This window comes from Argopecten irradians, chromosome 16 (assembly GCF_041381155.1).
Source record: "Argopecten irradians isolate NY chromosome 16, Ai_NY, whole genome shotgun sequence".
In the NCBI taxonomy this organism is placed as follows: domain Eukaryota; kingdom Metazoa; phylum Mollusca; class Bivalvia; order Pectinida; family Pectinidae; genus Argopecten; species Argopecten irradians.
In genome coordinates, this window is record NC_091149.1 from 9,539,672 (window position 1) to 9,563,722 (window position 24,051).

Below are 24,051 nucleotides of genomic sequence, written 5' to 3' on the forward strand. Positions count from 1 at the left end.
ATGACCTGGAATCTTAGATTCTATGAAATACACACAGTAACATATCAAGTAGTCTAAATATAGTAATGTTTTTTAGGACGCGGATAGATATATAAGGAAATAGAGGCACAGGTGCTAGAGAGACATGGGTATGGTACTCAAATATTGGTCTAAAAATGGTAAAATTTAAGCATGACACATGATCATGATAACCAGCATAAAAACTCATCTCTACATCATGTAGGGAGATCGAGGGGTGTACCGTCAAAAGGAAATAGAAAAAATGTCCTTCATAGACAGGTATCCTTTATACAGAGGTAAATTATGGTTAAGATGTCCCAACATAATTACCACAAGCCCTCCACCTCTGAGATGCGGGTTCAAATCTCATGTGATGCAATTACCAGGTAATGACTGCTGGTCAGTGGTTTTTCTCTGGGTACTCCAGTTTTCCTTTACCATCAAACCTGGCACGTCCTTACATGACCTTGGCTGTTAACTAATAAAATCAAATTTATACAGAGGTCATGATCAGTTATGTGAAAAAACGGATGACCGTTATACAGAGATCAATTATATAGTAAATTGCACAAAAGGAGCTCGGTCTTTTATAGACAGGTATCCTTGATGACATAGTGTCCTTTATAAAGAGGTGTCGTTTATAGACAGATATACCTGATAACAAAACAATCTCAGCACCAAATGTTAACAGACCCCATTTAACAGCCTAACTACGGTACACAAACCAGCTGGATCAGGTAGCTGTGGCCCCTGTTGACCTTTTTGATGCCCCTAGGGTGAGGTACAAGATACCACAATCAGTAGGTCACAAAAAAACTATCGTATCCAGGGAGGAAAATAAATTTGCGTGTTCGTGAGGTATTGTTGCCTAAGTATAAGCTCTCGGCAGGAGAGGGTCGATGTCTCGCTACGTAACTAATGGTGGCTATAATGAGAGTTGACATTTATCACCGAGAAGATCTACTGTAATATTTAGTGTGATGGAGTAACCTCCCCTTGATGTAAGTCTTCTGTGTTTATGTATTCCTTATAAAAGATATTCTGTTGGGGGTACAGATGTTTTCTGTCATTTTCCTTCAAATCTGTTGAGTTGATCTTGGATGGTGGTAGATCTAGTTATTAATGGCGTTGCCATGAACTTTTGAGATAATGTCATATTTTTTTTCAAAGTTTTCAACATGAAGTGATTATTATCTATATCTAGAGCACCTCGCGGTTGTGATCAGATGCCACTAAGCACTTTATAATTAATATACATATAGATTTTAACTTGTGTGAGTGTTGTTTCTGTTAAATGAATTCCTTTAAGTAAGGTCATCTTTTTATGCAGGGAATGTTTTCTTTTCTTGTAAATTATGTATTTGATACATTGAACATTTTAGATATATGGGTCAAAGAAGTATCAGCGGTTGTATTTCTGATAACACTGGATTCTTACAAACGTTAATTTATAATATAATACGAGTGGTTAAAAGATGTCCAGACATATTACCACAAGCCCTCAGTTCCATGTGGTATTGCCTTGTATAGGCAGTGGTAGTGGTTTTTAGCTAACTGGCCGGAAGCCCTAGGTATATGAGTTCGAATCCCATGTGGTGCAGTAACAAATTTGCCATGTAAATTTGGCAGCTGGTCGTGGTTTTTCTCTGTGTTCTCCGACTTTCCTCCACTAACAAAACCTAGCACGTACATGGGCGCTATAAATGCCTTACAGGGGAACAGAACCCAGACCTGCAGAAATTTCCAATCTATAAAATATAACATACTTACAAATTTTGGCTCTGACCCCCCCGGGGGGCAGAAGGGTGATGAATAGTAAATCCTATAAATCTACTTTATACTGCTCATTAGGCCACAAAACACCCTTTACACTTATACATAGGGGCGCGGGGCCCAATGAAATAGAGGACTAAATAGTTAGAATGGATACCAAAATCCTTTGAAGGGGGAATACTTGTATAAATTTGTTAATACGCCCCCCGGGGGCAGAAGGGGCGGGGCTTGGAAATAAAGGACTATAAATACTTGTCCCAGATCATTGAATTATAGAACTTATTTTAGGAGGGGCGGGGCCCAATAGGAAAATAAGAGGTAAATATAACCAATTAACTTCAGATTACAAACCAGGTGCAGTGAGCGATAAAGTTGTGTTCTCCGACTTTCCTATCTTAAAAATGTAGATATTGGATAGTTTTCTGTAAATGGTATTTATTAACTGTATTCAAACTCAATAAGCGCCCAGGGCATTTTAAAAAATTTGTAAAAAAATTAAAAGATGCTGATGAGACAAAATGATTGCAAATCTATAAAATTTTGTGTAGTTTTGGTCTTTGTTTATGCCTTGGCAATTGATATTGAGGCTTCAGAAAGGGTGAGGGGCGCTTATAGGGACATGGACGCTTATTGGGTCGAATACATTAATTATAAAGTATTTAATGCAGGACCCTTAATGCATAACATGGAATAGAGCAGGTGCCCCAAGTTTTGTACTATACATATCACAGCTGTCTGATACATGTTGTAGAATTGAATGACCCTCCTTACATACAAACTAGAATGTTATCAGCAGACAGAGGGTATCTTACTCCATATGGTCTACAAAAACATCCACACAAACATGGTCTGTGTTATAAGTATCCTGGTGCTGTGTGTGACCTCTATATAGACAACGGTCCCTGATATTAGCCATGGCCAGCAATCTACATATATTTTGTGGCACTGTGACAAGAAAGTTATTTTCTGGGATGGCTTGACATTATATTATCTGTAGGATATTCCTTGACATCTGCCAAGAATTTGTATTTTTTTCTTAAAAGAGAAAAGATCACTTGATATTTCCTTGATTATTATAAATCTTGATGAAATATCTTTATAGTTTGATATATGAAACCAAAATTATCATAAACATCCAATATTTGAATTGTAAAACTGAAAGTATCTTGATTCTGATTTACATTAAAGGGGAGATAATCTTATGATGAAGAGCAAATTATATTGGTCATTTCAAGAGCAAATTATATTGGTCATTTCAATTACAATGGGCGATATAATCAGGAGACAATTATATATTCATTAAGGATTGGGATGAAAATGGATGGGGGCACATTGTGAAGGTATCTTCCAACATATTAAAGTCATCATTGACACTGTACTCTTCCATAGGGTGTATCAAACTAGAATTGTTAAGTACTGACCATGTTGGTTGCTGGTTATGCTCTGGAGGATGGGTATTCCTAGCATGCTTTCCTCAACCTCCAAACCACAACAGTATGTCCTCAAATAACTGTTAATGGGATGCCATATAAAAACCATAACAAATGGTCACCAAATTGTTGTTGAAAGTGAAGTTGAGGATTGATTTTTATTACATAATCCACCTTCAGATATATCCTGTGACTTGACAATGCAGAATACAACAGTGATGTAATGTCAGGATATGAGGATGTGACAAAATGGCAGCCTCCACTGGATTTTTGCAATCACATTGTGATGTTGGTATTCATCAAAATATAGCATGTTGTAGCAGCTATATGATAAAAATTTTTTTTGAGATTTTATGAAACTTGTCTCAAAGTTTTAATTTTTGCTGGCCAAAACTCAAGAAAATAAAAACTTCTTAAGACTTGTTTCATGAAATCTCATCCAAGTTAATAAGAACACTCATTTATAAATAAGATCCTATCAAATCTCAACTGCCTGTACCACTAATGTTCATATTTACTGGTTTATTAGCAACATTCACCCCTGTAATTTCATAATGAACTATTCCAGCCTTTTATATAAGAAGAGTCGGAAGAGTTCAAATGTGTCTTCAGGGTGAATAGGTTCAACAGTCACTACAAGTACACAGCTTCCTTGTGACTATAGTTAAGTACATGTTCATATGGCAAGTTTCCATCATATAGGAACTTTAATTCCTTCAGGCATTCGGTTACGTAGCATCATTTATAAAATACATATTTTTTGTCGTAGAATCTGGGTCTGGAGGCAACATATTAATTTTGTGGTTACGATTAGAATTCTCTTTTGTAGAACATTAGAAATTTTTTTCTGAAGCTCATGACTTTGAAGTAATTAATAGGTTGCACACAGTATTTCACAGGAGTACTGGAATTAATTACTTGTCCTTAGAGCTGGGCCTCGAGACTGGATGTAGTGGTTGGTTGATGGGGAAATGACAAGCTGTTTGACCTTCAGGGTTTTAAATTTCCAGACATATCTAAAAAAAGAAAAATAAATAAATAAAAAAAGAAAAATAAATAAATATTTACTCATTTAGTTGTCGATGACTACATTATTATTCCCCTCCCCCAACTAAACCTTTAATAGAACCTCTATGGCCATTTGTGCCATAATTATATTAGGGCCCCTCCCCTTTTCTGGATAAGTGTTGAAGTTGTATAAATGCCTCAAATTCCCATGGATTTTTAACAATGTTTTATAAAATGTAATGCCCTAAGCTTTAACATCAGCATTATTGTATCCCATATATTACATGAACTTTCTTGAGTCTTCTATGTGTGAATCACAAAATATTATGTCTGAAAGGATAAAAGGCATGCACGCGACAGATTAATGTATCATGAGTACAGAAAGATTTAAAATAAGGCCAAAGTTTTTTTTTATCCTTAACTTACATGATTTTATTTCATTAATAATTATATGTAAGCGCCCCTTTGTTACAATTATTCAAGCTCCTCAAGCGCTAATTACAGTGAATACAATATTAGATTATTGACTATCCCTAGTTACAAAATTTGGCTAGAATGAGAAATGTTGTAGGTTAAATAATTTTCCAGCAAAATGTTCATTAGTTCAGCATCCCGTAAGGACGTGCCAGGTTTGTTGGTGGAGGAAAGCCAGAATACCAGGAAATAAACCAATAACCAACAGGTCATCAGTACCATGCAACTGCCCCACATGGGATTTGAACTCGAGGCCCTCGTGGGAGCCATGTGATAATTTGTCAGGACATTTTAACCACTTGGCCACCATGGCCCCCAAAATATGAGTGATGATATTGATATTCTAGAGACTGCTGGGATAGTGAGTTTTTGATATAAGTTCTACGCCTCTGAGGTATAAAAACAAAACTCTCTATCAGATAATTTATAACATTTGGATTGCCTCTGTTATAGCTGGGGACACATTATACCTTGTAAAATACTTTTTTTTTTGCAACAGTAATGAAGAATACCAGCTGGCAAGGCCTACATACTCACGCATACAGTCTCTCAATAATAATATCTTCCCAAACCTGACAGATTGTTGCTCATCATACATTTGTGTTGTAAATGTGTTGGCCTGGGCAATTATCCAGCCACTCAAAAGCTACTTCATGGTGAACTCAGACTGATCATAACTCGTTTTTTGATCATTATCAGAAACAAGTGTGTAAACTCTCTTGTGCCTCAGACAGGCCCAAGTAATTTCTATATACACTAAAGGTCTTTTTAGTTTCCACGATATGCACCACATGAATGAAAATCTGTTAATCATCACAACTCAAAGTAAAATCTAGTTAATATAATCTATTGTCCACAGCATTAAATCATATAGGTATAAATCTATTGCCAAACGTGCCTAGAAAAAAAATTTAGGATTTGTAACGTAAGTATAAAAGTTAAGACATATGTAATGTATGCAGCATTGTTTAAATGGCTCAATACAATATATATGGCCTCAACATATGCCTTAGACTGCATGACCATGGCCACCAGACCCTAAAGTTCTTTACTAGATTATCTCCCCCTAGTTTAAAACTTAGGAAGGCATGTAGTAAAAAAGACAAAAATAATCAAGCCAAATTTAAGTGATTTTTTTTAATATTCTAGAGACTGGTGGCCAGTCTACATATGCCTATAAGCCCTTTCATTTGAAAATTTGGAAAAATTTGAAATCCATAAAAGTATGAAAAAGGTATAATTTTTTTGCTTGAATTCAAAATATCACAAATATAAAGCACAGAGAAATGTATTTACTTCATGACTGATCACTCCCCCATTAGAATGAATTAGAGCTAGACCTACTTACGAGTTTAACTGAGTAACCCCTATAGGGTTCTGTAGTATAGTCACTATCAGATGCCTTAGCCTGTGTAACCTGGCCACTTAGGTTGTGATAACAGTAAAACTCAACATCTACAGCTACTTACTAACACCCCCCACCACTCCCCACCCCCCCAAAGGTCAGGGCAACAAGGTCATGTTACTTGACCAGGGCCTTCTATAAATAAGCAGTAGATACAGATGGCTTCAAACTAAATAAGCATGAAATCGGGCCTGATTTCTGACCAAATATCTCATGTTTGACATGTTTCAGTGGTACATTCATCTTGTCTCCCTCAAAAATACCAGGTCAAATTTCCTGCATAATTTTAGAGGAAGCAGGGATTGATACTAGCGGTGGTCCCCTGTGGCCCGAGGCCACAAGAAAAATGGAAGGACCACTAAGTCATTCTTGATCGGACCACCTAAAATATTCATGATATTATTACCTTTTTCAATCGTTTTTCTAATTCACCATTCCGAGTTGATAGTTTTTTTTGTTTTTGTTTTGTTTTTTCTTGGTTTTTTTTCTTGTAATTTCTAATATTGACCGATGCCGTAAATCGTAGTACGGGAACTCTCTAACAGATGGAGAGTAAAAATATGTACTTTATTCCAATAAACGGCCATGAAGACAATGATATTATGTATTTGTGCTTTTTTTATTACATGATGGAATGACCACCTGAAATTCAGAAGGACCACTAGAAAAAAATAGTTGGTGGTCCTGCTGACCACCTCATAAAATAAGTTACTATATAACCCTGGGAAGACACAAGTACTTCTATTGAAGTAAGATCCGATACCATTTCATGGTAAAACAACTTTTAACTTGTTGTTTTTCAATCCTATGTAAAATGATGGAAATTGGTTCGCTGATTGCAGTAAAATCCTCAGAGAACTAAATTATCAGTGATCATAGATAATATTTTTGAGATTTTGCGGGATATTCCTGTTATCGCAAAAATTTCATCTGTGCAAAATATTAAGAAATCATTGAATTACATGTATATACCCTTAAAGACTGATTGTGAAAATTTAAAACTATTAATAAAATTTGTTTTTGCTTGTTTTTAGACCAAATTGCAAAACATTTGACTCGAAAAAAGAAATAGTTTTTGCTGGCAATTTTAATGTGATTCTAGTATCTGTCCTGCACCATAGTGCACTGGGATCAGTGTAAGCCAATACTGTGCCACATGTGGGAGACAAATCCAGAATGTTGTTCACTGTAACACATCCAGCTGGAACTTGTTAGGAATTAAAAGGTTTTCAAAACAATTTTATGTATCATACCGTCCGATTCCCAGCATGTCTACAGATCCATTTCTCTGCTAAAGTGTAATTCAATTAGGGACTTTTCCTCACCACATCTGACACTGGCTAGAGAACTTGGTGAAGGGTGCACATACTGATACCAACCCAGTGTCACAGGGGCCCTGTAGTAGCTATCAGAAAATGCTTGTTTAGTCTGGCCCTATAGAGAAAGTCTCCATCTCTTTTGAGGTTATAGAGACCCCATGTACAGTAGATCTGGTCCTTAGTTGTCTGGGGTCCCCTATGAAAAGTGCATATCTCTAAGTTTCATCAAGAACTTTTGTCGATGAAGGCCATAACTGCCGAACTATTTGTACCAGTGTTTAATTTTCATGAAGTAGTGTTTTAAGCTTCATGTTCATCGCCTTTGCTGAACTTTTTTTTAAAACCTTGTATATTATTTGGTTATTTCTGCTATTTGAGATGTTGGAAGATTTATGAGTTTGGACACTGTATGGATGATTTTTTGTGTGTGATGTTACAAATTCTAAGATGTGGAGTTTCTCCATGCAAAAAAAGGATCACATTATTATATGATTCTGTGATGTGGATACAAGTTCCTTGGGATTGGATCAAAATATTTTTGACTTAGAAATGTTAACCCTGGATCATGTTAGTCTGATGGTGCTGCGATTCCACGGAAGTTTTTCATTTATTGACTCTATACTTGAGTAAAGAAATTGTTCCGATCAACAGCTAATCACGATATTAAAACGGGGATTATAACATGTTGCGAGTATTGACTTTAATTCTGTGATATCATTGTGTAATATTGTGTTTTGACTAGTAGATTACAGATGGTAGCCGGATGCTTCCACCAAAACATCTTGCTGATCGTGATCTGTCTGAAATTTCTTCGTTGTGTCTGGATAACTGTTCACCATGTGTGATAGTGTGGTCAGGCATTGAGTGTTTGAATACACCAGATCTTCGTTACAGAAACATTTGGATTATTTAAAGAAGTTCTTTTCCACTTCAACAAGCATGTTGATATGCTGGTAATGATATCTTATATAACCTGTAGTGATCGTAAATATCGGAAGAACATCATTTGAGCTACGAAGTATTAGCTGTTTTTGAAGGTTATTTAGACCTATATATATAAACAGTACACAATCCGGAATGCAGGCTTTCATGTATGCAGACATTAGTAAGTTGTGTTTTTGTAGAAATTTGATTTAATTTCACTTGCAGACTCTTACATGAATTTTTCAAATGACTGGATACCATTTGCATTATCATATGATTCTGAACATGTACATGACCGTTTTTTGGCTTCAGCTGGTTCTCCTAGACCTCATTTCAATAAATTCATTTCCATTTAATTTTCCATTAATTAGAATACAACTTTATTCATGATCAATAGATTTACAGCTATGAAAGTCAAGCATTAAGTTTAAATGTCAATAATAAAGCAAGGACTTTCATTATATTTCAGGAAAAGACAGAAGATTGACACAATTAAATGCTATATATATATATCTCTTCATAATGATGTAATTTCTAATACAATTTGAGCAAATTCAGATGCCCTGTACCATATGATTATCATGTACAGACAACCTTATTTTGCAAATATTGACACACATTTATAGTGTAGGGTTGTGGGGTGCACGTTACCACAAATACTGTATATGACAAATCAATTTACTGATTAATGATTAATGTCAATTAAGGTGGGATAATATATATTGTATACTGAACTCTAAAGGAAGTTCAGGGATTGTTGATGTAAGATGTTTATAGATAAATCTACTGGTACTATATACATTTACAAACGTCCACATCTGTCTATAGATACAGATAATCTGTGACTCATGAGCATCATGTGTCCAGGAACAGGCTCTCGTTCTCACATCTTTTGAAACCGTAATTCTTCTATTTAGCACCCATAAACATCCAAAACAGTTCCTAGTATACAATGTCTCAATTGCTGGTCAAAGAAGAACATAAGACTCTTTCATTTGTGGATATGAAGGATAGGGATATTCTACCCATGCAAGGGTCACAAACTGTGGCAAGCCATGGGTTTTACAACATTTCGTGATCCCAAGGGTAGAATATAAGACTCTTTCATATGTGGATATGAAGGATAGGGAATTCAACCCGAGGGTTACAAAATGTTGTAAAACCCTTGGCAATCCTGGGGTTTTACAACATTTTGTGATCTCATACGAAGACCATTTCATGTGTGGATATGAAGGATAGGGTTAATCTACTCAAAATTGAAATGTTGTTGTAAAATCCGAGGCTACCTGGTTCATATCAATTTTGTTTTGTCCTTTGTTGACAACTAAAGCTAAAACACAAAACCTCAGGAAAGAAGACAGGAAATAAGTTGTGTATATCATCACTGTGAAGGGAATTGATTTCTGTCATGCTTGGTTTCTCACATGACATCCTGCATCAATCTCCGTAAAGAAAAATTGATTTCTGATATTAAAAATGCAGCTTGATATTAATTTCATCCAATAGAATAAACTATAACGTGTTTGACCAGAGAAAATATCATCATCTCCATATAGGATACCTAGAGTAGATTAAGTGGAGATAACTCTTGTACAGTTCCTATTGTTAAATTTGTACTATCTTGCAATGAGAATGAATCTACTCATTTAGGTTCAATTTCAAACTTTATTCTTCATATACCTTTAACTAACAAATACTTTACGTGACTTTAGAAATATATGTGAAATATTTTTTGAAACATAACCGTATAGATTAAGGCATTTCTTATATTATGGAGTTTTTGCACCACCATACGCACCGCATTTCTTGTATGGCTTTCCATTTTGTGCCTTGTAAGCTTATGTAGAGTAAAGGGAGACAACTCTTGTACAGTTCTCCTAATCAATCTGTCATTCATTGTTAAAACTGATGGAAATATTTCCTTGATATACATATCATATATATATATGATATACTTGTGATTTAATGGGAAACTTACAGCATAACATTTAAATCAAGCAGTAGCAGGAAATTACCTAAAAAATGACAGGGTAATACTATTTTTGTGGCAAACTTGTTGCTTGTGTATGAAGTCATTTACAACAAAAAAAGATGTACTTTGGTATTATGTATAATGTACCCATCTAATACTTGGCTACAGACAGAAGAATGTAAACAATGAAAAGCATGTAATAACTAAATCAGATATTTTAAATAGTATTTAAGTAATAAAAGAATCTTACATTTGACAATTGTTGTGGAGTAACATCAAAATTTAATTAGTTTAAAACTTGCTTGTTGAATAACTCATATTTCATGTATGGCTTTTGTCTTAATTCTGTCATGCACTTTATATATACCCAGATATTTGTAATACTGATTATTTAGATATAAACTGACATGTCAATAAAGAGGTTTTCATTATCATTTCAGGGGACATAACTCAGAAAGGCTATGACAAGAAAAGAAGTAAGCTTCTTGCCCCCTACAACATCCCACAGGCCCCACCGGACACAGGTCAGTATGGACATTAAGGAGCATTTGTTGGTATATTTATATTTGTATTCTCGATTTATTTTTGTTCAGCCGCCTATTTACAGTCAGGGTCATTAATTTAAAAAACTTGTATGGGTTTGGAGGTGGAGGAAAGCCGGAGTACCCGGAGAAAAACCATGCAATGACCTATATAGTCAGTAACTGGTCCGGTAACTGTACCACGTGGATTTTAACTCGGTTCCCAGAGGTATTAGAGGGCTAATGTAGAATGCCAAGAAAACTTAAACACTTCCACCACAACCAAAAGGACATTTTTTAGCACAGCTGTATTCATTGTTTGTTTTCCTTTAACATTTTACTAACAGCTGGGGTCATTAAGGACATGTTAGGCTTCAGTGGTAGAGGAAATCCGGAGTACCCAGAGAAAAACCAATGACCTACAGCCAAATAACTGGCAACTGCCCCACAGTTAGGGTCATTTAAGGACATGCCAGGCTTAGGAGATGGAGGAAAACCAGAGTATCCGTAGATAAACCAACCCAGAGGTATAGGGCAAGTGTCAATACGAGGCAACTGCGTCTCAAGCAGGATTTGAACTCTCAACCCAGAGGTATAGGGCAAGTGATAATATAAACATGTCAGAACACTTAAACCACTCAGCCACAAAGACTCTAGCATTATCCAAGACCAGGATGTACCTGAAGGAAAATGTGGCTAAGGACTCAAGCCCTAGACCTTCAAACTCTGAGGATGAGCACATTAAATCATTGGGTCATGGCTATATGTGTATGTCATCATGATCAGCTGGTTATGTATCATTAATTACTGCACTGCTTAAGTACTTAATGACTGCATTCTCAGCTGGGCAATATGCCATTTTAGCATGACATTTAACTTTTCCTTTGCATTAATTGTGAATTACATTTACAAGAGGCCAAACTGGTCTGCATTCCACATCCAATTTTCAATTAATCATCATTAAAATGTTTAAACATTTTTTTCTGAATTTAAGAAATTTTTTAAATGTTTAAACATTTTTTTCTGAATTAAAAAGAAAACAAGAAAATGTTGCTTTAATCTACCATGTATATAACCAGACTTTGTAAAAAAAAAAAAAAAAAAAAACTTTAATTAGAACTACAGTATCACCAGAATTTCTATATGACTTGTATATAATTTGATTTATATAAATTTGATTTGAATAGTTTTGTTATTATTAAAGACATATAATAATGGGATTTATATAATCTACCATTTTCCTGATTATCTCCCTTTCATAATATTTTAATATGACAGCTGTCTTTGGAAAAATATGTAGTCAACAAAAACAAAAACAACAAAAAAATGTAGTCAATATATCAACACTATAGGTTTGTAGACAGAGCTATTAGTGTCTTATGATCAGTGCTAGAAGTATGCTGGCACTTATTTGAGAATATCTTTCAAGAAAAAAAATCCAAATAATCCGAAAAAAATTACAGTTAAGAGAATTTACATCAATTATAGATGTGTTCACATATAGCTATCAGCGTCTCATGATCAGTGCTGGAAATGTGTGTGATATAATTGACCAGATTTTGTTCCTTGTGGCAATGAGATCATACAACCTGACACAACATCTAATATATATATATATATATATATACACACAACAACACAAGGTATATACATGATGGCTGGAAACCACAGACAGGGCAGAAATGGTTTGAGTCATTCACAATTTCCAGTTTGAGATAGGATTTCCCAGCTCGACCTTGACCTAGGATGGTGTACAACACATACAATTATATATCTTTGTGGTGTCAGGCTATATGGTATGTGTCATTGCATTATTTCGAATTACATTTATAGGATTAAACCTTATGTAAGCCTTGTATTAATTTTGTTTGTCTGAAGCTCAAAGGTTTATTGTTTGAAAAGCCTATAAATGTGTTAAAAAACAAGCTTGATTTCAAATGAAGATTATAAAAAAATTGAAGAATTGTGTAATGAATCATATGTATCCACATCACAGGATTTAATTCATCGACCCCTGAAAAATTAGAATGAACTCTTCCAGTCTTTGAATTAGAATAGTTCATTTGTGTCTTCAGGGATGAATGAGTTTATGTCTCGGTCATTGTGCTCTGAATTTATTGTCTATGATGTCCATAGACGTAAAAAAAAAAAGCTTGAAGATTAGGTGTGAAGTGGTAAGCCACTCAACTCCCACACTAAGACCCCTCGATCAAGCTCTTATACTTAGGCCATCAGAAAGAAGTAATACTGTATTTGCCTTAATTAGCGCCCAGAATACTTAAAAATTGTAACAAAGTGGGAGGGTCCTTATTAGTGAACCAAAATGTAAGTTGGGTAGGAAAAAATCAGCCATATTTGAACTCTTTCCTTATTCATGGTACATTAATCTGTTACAGTAAACATGCATATGCCTTTTATCCTTTGAGACACATTCTTATGTTGTGATTCACATGTAAAAGACTTGTAAGTTCATGCAATTTGGGATACAATGCTGATGTTAGAGGCATCACATGTAAAGCATTGTTAAATCCAAGAGATTGGGGCATTTATAGAACTTCAACTCCTTCTCCAAAAGAAAAAAAATTAAGTCTTCCTCCTAAAAAGAAAAAATTAGTGCCCATCCCCATGAGGGAAGGGGCACTTATTATGGCGAATACGGTATATATAACTTAATTTTGAAATCAGTGTAAAAAAAAAAAGTTATAGATTATTAAAATTCAAAATCAGTCAAAGTTCATGGTTATTGTGTGATGCCTACTAAAGCAGGTGACTTTTAAGAATCACCATGTAAACGCTATAGTGACAACTGCTTCGTCTCTACAGATGTTTCCGTAAGAATAAAAAAAAATATAAACAAATAAATTTATCTTGAACAGGGGAAAGGCCTATGGGGTTTACAAGGAAAGCTGTCCTTGACCCCTGTAATAATTAAAATCTTCAGTGATGACCTTTGTGCATTAACTTGTGATTCCGTCCTTGACCCCTATGATAATTAAAATCATTAGTGTTGACCTTTGTGCATTGTAGTGATTCTGTCCTTGACCCCTGTTATAATTAAAATCATTAGTGTTGACCTTTGTGCATTGTAGTGATTCTGTCCTTGACCCCTGTAATAATTAAAATTGTTACTGATGACCTTTTTGTATTTTAGTGATTCTGTTCTTGACCCTTGTAATAATTAAAATCGTTACTGATGACCTCTGTGCATTGTAGTGATTCCATCCATGACCTCTGTAATAATTAAAATCGTTACTGATGACCTCTGTGCACAGTGATTCCGTCCTCTATTTATGTAGAAGGCGTGTCACCTATATTCTATCTCTCGCCTCCTCCTCGTTTATATAGTTGTTGTTGGCCTAATGCTTTACTGTCTGCTGTGGTAATTAGTGAGTCTACAAGATTTGTTTATCACTTTGTCTCAAATCCCTGTACACTGGCTACACCTAGATCACACCATATAGTCACCGAGTTTCCTTGTCTTCTGGGTGTCCCTGGACAATATTTAAGGACAGCCAGGTCTGTAGGAGTTGTAAGGTTTACAGAAGTTGTAAGGTTTACAGAAAAACATCTGTAGAAGATCACAGTATACAATCCAATAACAATATATTTGAAGCACTTGTTATTAACCTAAACTCAGAAAACAACAACACTCCCTAGAAAAAAATCATTTTACAATATATCAAAATCTCAAAATCATGATACCATAATAGGTTTGGGTTTTATTAGTTTAGCGTCCTATTAACAGCCAGGGTCATGTAAGGACAGGCTAGATTTTTGTATTGGTGGAGGAAAGCCTGAGTACCCGTAGAAAAACCACTGACCAGTGGTCAGTACCTGGCAACTGCCCCACATGGGATTCGAACTCGCTACCCAGAGGTGGAGGGCTTGTGGTAATATGTCGAGACATCCCAACCACTCAGCCACCATGGCCTCTTTCAATATAGCCTGATCTCAACCTCCAAATCATTATAGAATTTGTCCTAATTCCCATGTCCTTAAGATCAGTTCACAATAAAAGCCTTCTTTTCCTTATAAACCCCTTAGGCCTTACCCCTGATGTCATTACCAGTGTACCGTACAATACATTACAACTGTTTTCTCAATATTGCGACCATATTTACATGATAGACACATTTCATATTTGACCTAACTTGAGGTATCCCCCCCTTCCTTTAATTTATTTCTATGTAATTATACACCACATTAGTGGTACCTTATACAGGTAGGTAAGTGTATATGATGTATTTAGAAGCAGCAAGGTCAAAGACACAGGGAACTGCCTCTGGGGCCATGTTAAGTTAAATAAATATATGTACCTGGTGGTGTGGAAAAGCCCTAACTACACATTTACCATCTCTATCCTAACATATATATACATACATTTGAGGACTTGTTTGAGTAATGATTACCTGTTAAGTTATAATTATACATTCATGATGCAACTTTTGTTTGAAGTTTTGGGCACTATTGACACACTATCAAACCTTGGCCTTCCGCCGTCCCTCCCTTCCCTTCCTTATCCTCGAGCTCCCTGGCCAACCTATAGCTATCCCCCATCTCTATCCTGACATATATATGTATCTACATTTGAGGGTTTGTATATATGTCATGAATAAGTCATAATTATAAGTCTATGATGAAAATTTGGTTTGATGTTTTTGACACTATAGACAGACCATTATGCTTGCCTCCTCCCAACCCCTCCCTCCACACCCCCTCTTCCACTCCAAAAGAAAACAGAACAGAAAATAAAAATGTTTCATTTGAAAATGAGATGAAACAGAAACACATAGAGAGCACACTAGCAGGCTTCGGGAATCAATTTGTTATATATCTGTGATGTTCAGACGTTGTTCAATAAAAGCAGGCCATTTCCACACATGTCGTGTTATATAATTAATTTTATAAAAATCTTCACAAGAGGTTGGCTCCACTTGGCTGTGTTTACTAGAACCTCTGTAACAGACACTCGTCACATCCTGGTAGCCACAGGAATCCAATACACATACAGGTCTGATTAGCAGGTATTGGTTCGTACAGGTGTTAGGAGACAGGTAGGGCCTCCGAGGGATGTCCACACGTGTTTTAGGTTAGGGCTCTGTAGTGGTGGTGGCCAGACCAGACGATGTCTGTACGTATAGCCTAACGATCGGTACTGTACACTTACAACTGCATAATATTTCAGGGACCAAAGGTCTATGTGGCTCAGGTTGATGAGATGTAATACACTTGTGAGATGGTGATGACTATTTTAATGCATTGTATCACATATGGCATTATAGGATGGATGAGTTCGATCGGCAGTTTGTGGTAAAGCTGGAGACTTACAGGTGAATGTACCTGAAGGCAGTAATATCAACTCACTGAATATTTTTCGTTAGTGTATAGTTCATTTCTGAGGCGATCTGCTTTTGTTTGGAAACATAAAATATGTTCAAGGATGAATTCATGAGATTCGGAGTTTGATGTAAGTTGACTGTAATACCCACCACCTCCATTTTACCCCATATATTGACGGAGAGAAATGCTAACGCACCCCATTCTACGCCGTTAGATTCATAACAATTAACCACCCTACAAACTTCGTCTCTTTACGTGCTAAATATAACTTCTCATCAAATTTGTCCTACAGTTTATAAAAACCCAGACCTGTGGTAAAAATTAACATTTCTTTTTGCGCAAGTTTGACAATCAAGTGCTGTCAAATATTTGGTAACTAGGTCACTACTACTATAAATAGAATTTGACAGAAGCAAAGTCATCAATAGTCTCTGTACTGTATTTCTGTATGGGTTGCCATGACAATTGACACACATGACCTGAAAAGGGATGGTGTTATTTATTCTTGTGTTATGTCATGATCCTTAAGAGTATCTTGAGTAACCCAAGCAATAATTTTTGACAAACTACTATAGCACCTACTGCTGTTGATTGCATATGAGGAACTAAATGTACTGTATTCAACTCAATAAACGCCCAGGGTACTTAAAATTTAAAAGAGGGTGCTTAATAGAACTAAATTTCATAGAATTAATCAATAAGCAACAAAAATCTACACAGTTTTCAAATTTTCAGTGTGCAATTTATTCACGGTAAGTAAAATTGAAGCCTCAAAAAGGTCACGGTAAGTAAAATTGAAGCCTCAAAAAGGTATCGTATTCGACCCAATAAGCGCCCAGGGCACTTAAAAATTTGAAGCAACTCAGGGAGCGCTTAATAGAAACAAATTTGGACTAGTCTCTCATAAAATTATTCTACAAAGTAAGCCATAAATCAATTTGCAAAAGAAATTGGTAAGAAAAGTTTTCATATTTTCAGTCTGCATTAAATTCAAAGTAAGTGAAATTGAAGCCTAAAAAAGGGGAGGGGCGCTTATAGGGATGTGGGTACTTATTGGGTCGAATACGGTATTTATAATTACCATTATTACAGGAAGAAAAGAAAAAAACTTTTGTGTAAATTATTTAATATCCTGTTGGTATCTGTGACAATACTTTGATGGGATAAACATACTTCCCCTCACTTATATTAATTACTCGTCGTTTTAGGAGCCAGGAAGTGGAAGGGTTTAATGCAATGTTACACAATTTTACTCTAGGTTTTGATTTTTGTTTTCTTGTGGAATTGGAAAGACTGTTCTTCAATATTTCTTATAGACTGCAAAAGAAACATAAAGTTATTTTTCGTGTATTTTTCAGGGCCTAGTGCTCCAAGTCCACAGACTGCTGCCCAGAGGAAGGCTCACCGCAGACTGACAAGAGAGGACAACCGATATCATTCAGGTAAGGTCCCCAAGCCCCATCCTTTTTCCCTTCCATCCTGCCCCTTCCCCCTTCCATTTTGTCCTTCCCCACCTCCAATCCTGCCCCTACCTGACCCCTATCCTGTTCCTTCTCCCCCACTCCCATCCTGCTCCTCCCCCCACTTCTATCATGGCCCTCTTTTCACCCCTATCCTACCCATTCCTCCTTTCCATCCTGCCCCTCCCCATAGCCATCTTACCCCTCCCATGACCCCCATACTTTCTCCCCTCATCCCTTATCTGTTTTTGTTAAGACTTTAATCAATTGGTCCAAACCCAAAAGTAATTATTTTACAAAATGTACATCAGGTGTATGGCAAGGTGATTTTTGAGTCCCTTGCTTTTACTAGTTTCTTTCAAAAAATTTCTAGGAATGACCTGATTAGGTGGTCAAGCTTCATTAAACGGGATACAATAGGGTATACCTGATAACTCTTTAATTGCAGTAGTGGAGAATGTAGAATTATCTCACCATAGCTGGACACTACGCATTCTAAAGGCAGGGGTTTCAATATCAGGAGGTACCCGGTACTTGTTGCCGGTTGAACCTGGCTGTGGTACTGCCTGATTTGGGCTAAATTACTTTAGATAGCATACAGATGGTATAGAAAAGTACCCCCTGAAATTGCAATTGTACCGCCTCTGCTGAAAGATAATGAAACCCCTGTAAAGGCTACCTATATAATCACTCCATAGTATTTCATTGCCTATCAATAGCTTGATAAGAAAAATCCATTCCTTTCAGTTTGTTAATTTTAGAAATTTTTAATTTGTTATAGGTTTTGCCAAATAACTTAATTTTTAGGCTCACAAGTCAAAATATCAATAGCTTGAAAGACTGTGCTGTGACTTTGGAAGCTTAAATAGTTTCCCAATTAAGAGCATTATTTAGGTTTCCCTAATTAGTAGAGATTAATGTTATTATTGATTTATTCTTGTGAATCCATGCAAGTTTAATCCTGATCTGCATGTTCAGTTATGTTTGTTTCAGGTTTCCAGTATTACATGAAATAATGAACGCAGTATTCCAGAAATTTCCTTCTTAATTGTTTTATAACACTATTGGATTTCGATCACAATGCCTTAATTCAAAAAGTGTTATTAATATAGTAATTATTAGTAAATTATATCTTTAGCCCACCATCATCAGATGGTGGGCTATTCAAATCGCCTTTCGTCCATGGTCCGTCGTCCGTCCGTCCTTCCGTCCGTCCGTCCGTCCTTCCGTCCGTCCGTCCGTCCGTTAACAATTCTTGTTACCGCTATTTCTCAGAAAGTACAGAAGGGAGCTTTCTCAAATTTCACATGTAGGTTCCCCTAGGGCCCTAGTTGTGCATATTGCATTTTGGGACCAATCGGTCAACAAGATGGCCGACTGGCGGCCATCTTGGATTTTGATAGTTAAAGTTTGTTACCGCTATTTCTCAGAAAGTTTTGAAGGGATCTTTCTCAAATTTCACATGTAGGTTCCCCTAGGGCCCTAGTTGTGCATATTGCATTTTGGGACCAATCGGTCAACAAGATGGCCGACTGGCGGCCATCTTGGATTTTGATAGTTAAAGTTTGTTACCGCTATTTCTCAGAAAGTACTTAAGGGATCTGTCTCAAATTTCACATGTAGGTTCCCCTAGGGCCCTAGTTGTGCATATTGCATTTTGGGACCAATCGGTCAACAAGATGGCCGACTGGCGGCCATCTTGGATTTTGATAGTTAAAGTTTGTTACCGCTATTTCTCAGAAAGTTTTGAAGGGATCTTTCTCAAATTTCATATGTTGGTTCTCCTAGGGCCCTAGTTGTGCATATTGCATTTTGGGACCAATCGGTCAACAAGATGGCCGACTGGCGGCCATCTTGGATTTTGATAGTTAAAGTTTGTTACCGCTATTTCTCAGAAAGTTATGAAGGGATCTTTCTCAAATTTCATATGTTGGTTCTCCTAGGGCCCTAGTTGTGCATATTGCATTTTGGGACAGATCGGTCAACAAAATGGTCGACTGGCGGCCATCTTGGATTTTGATAGTTAAAGTTTGTAACGCTATTTCTCAGAAAGTTTTGAAGGGATCTTTTTCAAATTTCATATGTTGGTTCTCCTAGGGCCCTAGTTGTGCATATTGCATTTTGGGACAGATCGGTCAACAAGATGGCCGACTGGCGGCCATCTTGGATTTTGATAGTTAAAGTTTGTTACCGCTATTTCTCAGAAAGTACTTAAGGAATCTTTCTCAAATATCATATGTTGGTTCTCCTAGGGCCCTAGTTGTGCATATTGCATTTTGGGACCAATCGGTCAACAATGATGGCCGACCGGCGGCCATCTTGGATTTTGATAGTTAAAGTTTGTTACCGCTATTTCCCAGAAAGTACTGAAGGGATCTTTCTCAAATTTCATATATAGGTTCCCCTAGGGCCCTAGTTGTGCATATTGCATTTTGGGACCAATCGGTCAACAAGATGGCCGACCGACTGACGGCCATCTTGGATTTTGATAGTTAAAGTTTGTTACCGCTATTTCTCAGAAAGTACTGAAGGGATCTCTCTCAAATTTCATATGCATGTTCCCCTTGAACCCTAGTTGTGCATATTGCATTTTGGGAGTGATCGGTCAACAAGATAGCCGACTGGCGGCCATCTTGGATTTTGATAGTTAAAGTTTGTTAACACTATTTCCCAGAAAGTACTGAAGGAATCTTTCTCAAATTTTATATGTAGGTTCCCCTACGACCCTAGTTATGCATATTGCATTTTGGGACAGATCGGTCAGCAAGATGATCGACAGGTAGCCATCTTGAATTTTGATAATTGAAGTTTGTTACTGCTACATATCTCAGAAAGTACTGAAAAGATCTTTCTCAAGGTTCATATATAGTATGTAGTAAAAGTTTGAAAAGCAGGGAAAAGATCCCTCTTTCTGTTGTCAGACATAGATCATTCTTTGGTGGGCGCCAAGATCCCTCTGGGATCTCTATCTTTTAAATGTTGTCATTTAATAATGAAACTTTTTACATGCATTTATCCTTATTTTCGTTTCATGATTAATATTGAAAAAAAAAAGTTAATGCAAGTCGTGAATGAATTTCTAGAATTTCATTTTAAAAATTTGAAAGTACTGTCAGATTTTATTAACTTAGTCTATAGCAAGATTAAGATCCAAAATAAAATTCTGGACAAAGCTTGAATTGGTGCTAAATGAATTTTTGTCTAGGGAAAAATTTGAAAGATGAGAAAACAAAACATTTTAAGTTTATTTGGTTTCCTCAGATACTTGAAAATGTTTAACATGAGGGAAAAACAAAACACTTAAAACTAAACAGGGTCTATAAGTTATATACAAGTTCAACTGTTTATGGAAATAAACAAATTTGTTCCTTCTCACCTGGATTTTGCAATAGTTGTGATTTTGCCGTGGCTTTTGTACAAGCATTTCATGCCTGTAAGTTTGAAAAATACATTTCAGACCTACTTCCCATTCATGTGATTGTTTGAGGCTGCTGTTTGCGCTTGTAGCTTTGTAAATACTTTTGCCTGTGCCTTTACAGAAATCAGAACCGAAGCAGTGATGCAAGCCCTTGCCATGTCCAAGCGCGGCCCAGTGATGCCCCTCCCCTCGAAACGCACGTCCGTTAATTACCAGGGGCAACAGCGACACCGAGACAGACAGGGTACGGATAAAATAGCAATATTTCTTGGTGTATGGTAAATTACGACCCAGCAATATTTTGGGAGCTAAAATATTTACAAAAAAAAGTTATGTTAATCGTCATGTAAAATTTGATGTGCTATGTGTAAACGAATTCATTGTGAAATCTAGTCGAATTCTGATGATGGTAAGTTCATTAGGCTCTGTTGACAATATCAAAAAATTGTGTAATATGATATGTGTATTGTTAACAATGTACTTCCTCGTAAAAATGTAGTTTTCATTTCAGGACAACAAAATAATCCTGACCTAATAATCTGATATTAAAAGCAAACGTCAACATCAATTATATATATGTGTGTCAGAAATATATAACTGTTTATATGTATAGGAGTATTGCTCTAATTTTGTACGAATCACAAATTGATTCTTATCTACTTCAGATCCTTCAATTAAAGGAAATAATATTTTTCTTTCATTCTGTTTCTTTAGTCATTTTGGAAATCTTTATATCCAGTAATTCTTCAATTTTTTTAATCTTTACTTTTCTCCAAATCTCCGTAATCGGATAAATGTTTAAATTCAATTGAATCTTTTTCAGAATCTTTTTTGAAAGAATTCTGTTTTGATTTCTTAATATTATTTAAATCAATCATTAAAACTTAAATAATCTGGTAAAATTTAAGCTTAAATTCTGTTCAGTTTCAATATTTAATTGGTCAGTCAATCAAGATCTTGTTTTGACCAACCAAATCATAATATGACATACAGTTTATTCAAATTTTTGAAGAATTCTCAAATATTCAGTGATTTACTGGACTCACCTAGAGTCTTCGTGGACTAAAGGCTTTTCCTCTAGGAAAAGATTTTTTTCAAGTTTTTGTGCCCTCAATATCTGTAATATTTGTAACAGGACTCTTCAAAATTTTATAATTAGTTTTTTGGACGCGCTGGAAAAAAATCCAATATCATATTTCTTTGCAGAGTCTTATTCTGTTTCATCCTCATATTTTATTCAGTTTAATCCTAATCTAATTCTAATTAATTTGTCTATCTGAAAAATCTCCAAATCTGATGCTGGTCTATATCTATATTTGGGCTCAGTTTTATGAACATTCCTTAACTTTCAGGAATTCCTTAACTTGAATTCACAATAGGAATGCATTACAGAAGTTAAAGAAAAGATCTTAAGTTAAGAAGCTTTCCTTAAAATCTGTAATGCTTTCCTATGGAGAATTGTAAGTCAAGGGATTTCTTATATTAAAGGAATGTTCATGAAGCTTGGCCTAGTAGTATTATAAAATGTATCCCTGAATCTATGGGTTAATGGACATGTGGTAAACAGAAGATTTCTTTAAGTGATGTACTCTGGTGTGGTTGGTTTCAGGAAATCGCAGGAATAGGCTAATAAGCTGTAAGTCGGGTTTCACACGCAGCCTCTACAACCTAAATCTTCCTTATTTTTTTTTTAATTGGTGAAGGGGTTTTTCCCCCTTTATTTCTTGTGGTGATTTTATTTTCTCATTTTCATCAAATTTTATTTGGTTTCACAACCAATTATATTTCCTTTTGTGGTTTCTACCCTAGGAATTTTGTTGGTATTTTTTCATAACTGAAAAATTTGATTTGTATCTCATATATAACCAACATAGAGAATTTTTATTCTATTTTACAAACTGAACTACATTTTGTTGAAATATTTTTTTCTGTTTAAATTGTTGTCGTAGACTAGAACACATATACTAAATAGATGTAGAAGTACTGTTATGCATGGTGTAATATATGACTAAAAATGAAAAATCTACTCTCATTATCACTTATCAAACCATCTTCAATAAATCTAGATTTTAGTATTATTCCTCGAAGGCGCTATCTTTGTCAGAAAAACTTAAATAAATCTGGTTTTAAGGATTATTCTTGAAGGTGAAATCTTATCACATTATCATATGCACTCAGTTACAAGAGGTTACAAGATGATATTTGAAATTATGAAATTACAAATAAACCACTAAAAATAACATAATTTTCTGAACAGATAAACCAAACGTACAAAAAGACAGTTCAGTACATAGAAAATGGTAAATTCTTGCTTTATTAGCAATTTACATAAACATCTTAAATCCTATTGAGACATTTGAATAAACATGTGGATGGATGTTGTTTTGCATCTTGACCCTCACCTTTTGTAGTACATGGTATGGTGTGAGTGGTGATCCTTGTTCCCGGCATCAATTTCTGTTTCTCTATCTAGAGCAATTGTTAAAAGAGAAAATCAGGTTTGAAGGAAGAATATATTTAAAACGGCATCAATTCCTGTTTCTCTATCTAGAGCAATTGTTAAAAGAGAAAATCAGGTTTGAAGGAAGAATATATTTAAAACGGCATCAATTTCTGTTGCTATTTAAAAATCTAGAGAAAATGTATGTTTAAAGAAAAAAAAAGGTTGTAGGAAGAATATATTGAACCAAAGTGACACATAAGTGTTCCCTGTATAGATATTTTGAAAATAAATAGGTTTATAATGATATTGATATTAGGAACTGATCAAGGAAACATATTTGCCAAGTGTATATTTAAAAAAAAAATAGAGCAGGAAGTTTCAGAGGCAGGAAAAGGCATAAAAATAACATGTTTTTGGCACAGTATAGAATGTCAATTAGGCCTGTTATGCTTTTCACAATTTTATGTAGCTAAAACCAAATTATAATGCATGTTGTGACCAAATAACAGGATAGGATTTTTCACAGTTTTTGTCATCCAGATCAGAATCACAACTACTAAGAAC

The 24,051-nt window shown here is 35.5% G+C and overlaps 1 protein-coding gene across 11 annotated transcripts in view; it reads left to right on the forward strand.

The window, feature by feature from the left end:
- Positions 1–24,051, forward strand: part of LOC138311002 (disco-interacting protein 2 homolog C-like) — a 65,516-nt gene that overhangs the window by 8,388 nt on the left and 33,077 nt on the right. For 8 of the 11 annotated variants that reach the window (XM_069252416.1, XM_069252417.1, XM_069252420.1 and 5 more), the window contains exons 2-4: positions 10,746–10,829; positions 17,525–17,608; positions 21,166–21,288. In XM_069252416.1, the coding sequence (XP_069108517.1) occupies positions 10,746–10,829; positions 17,525–17,608; positions 21,166–21,288 (291 nt within the window). The other 3 variants (XM_069252424.1, XM_069252426.1, XM_069252425.1) reach the window with 3 other exon arrangements.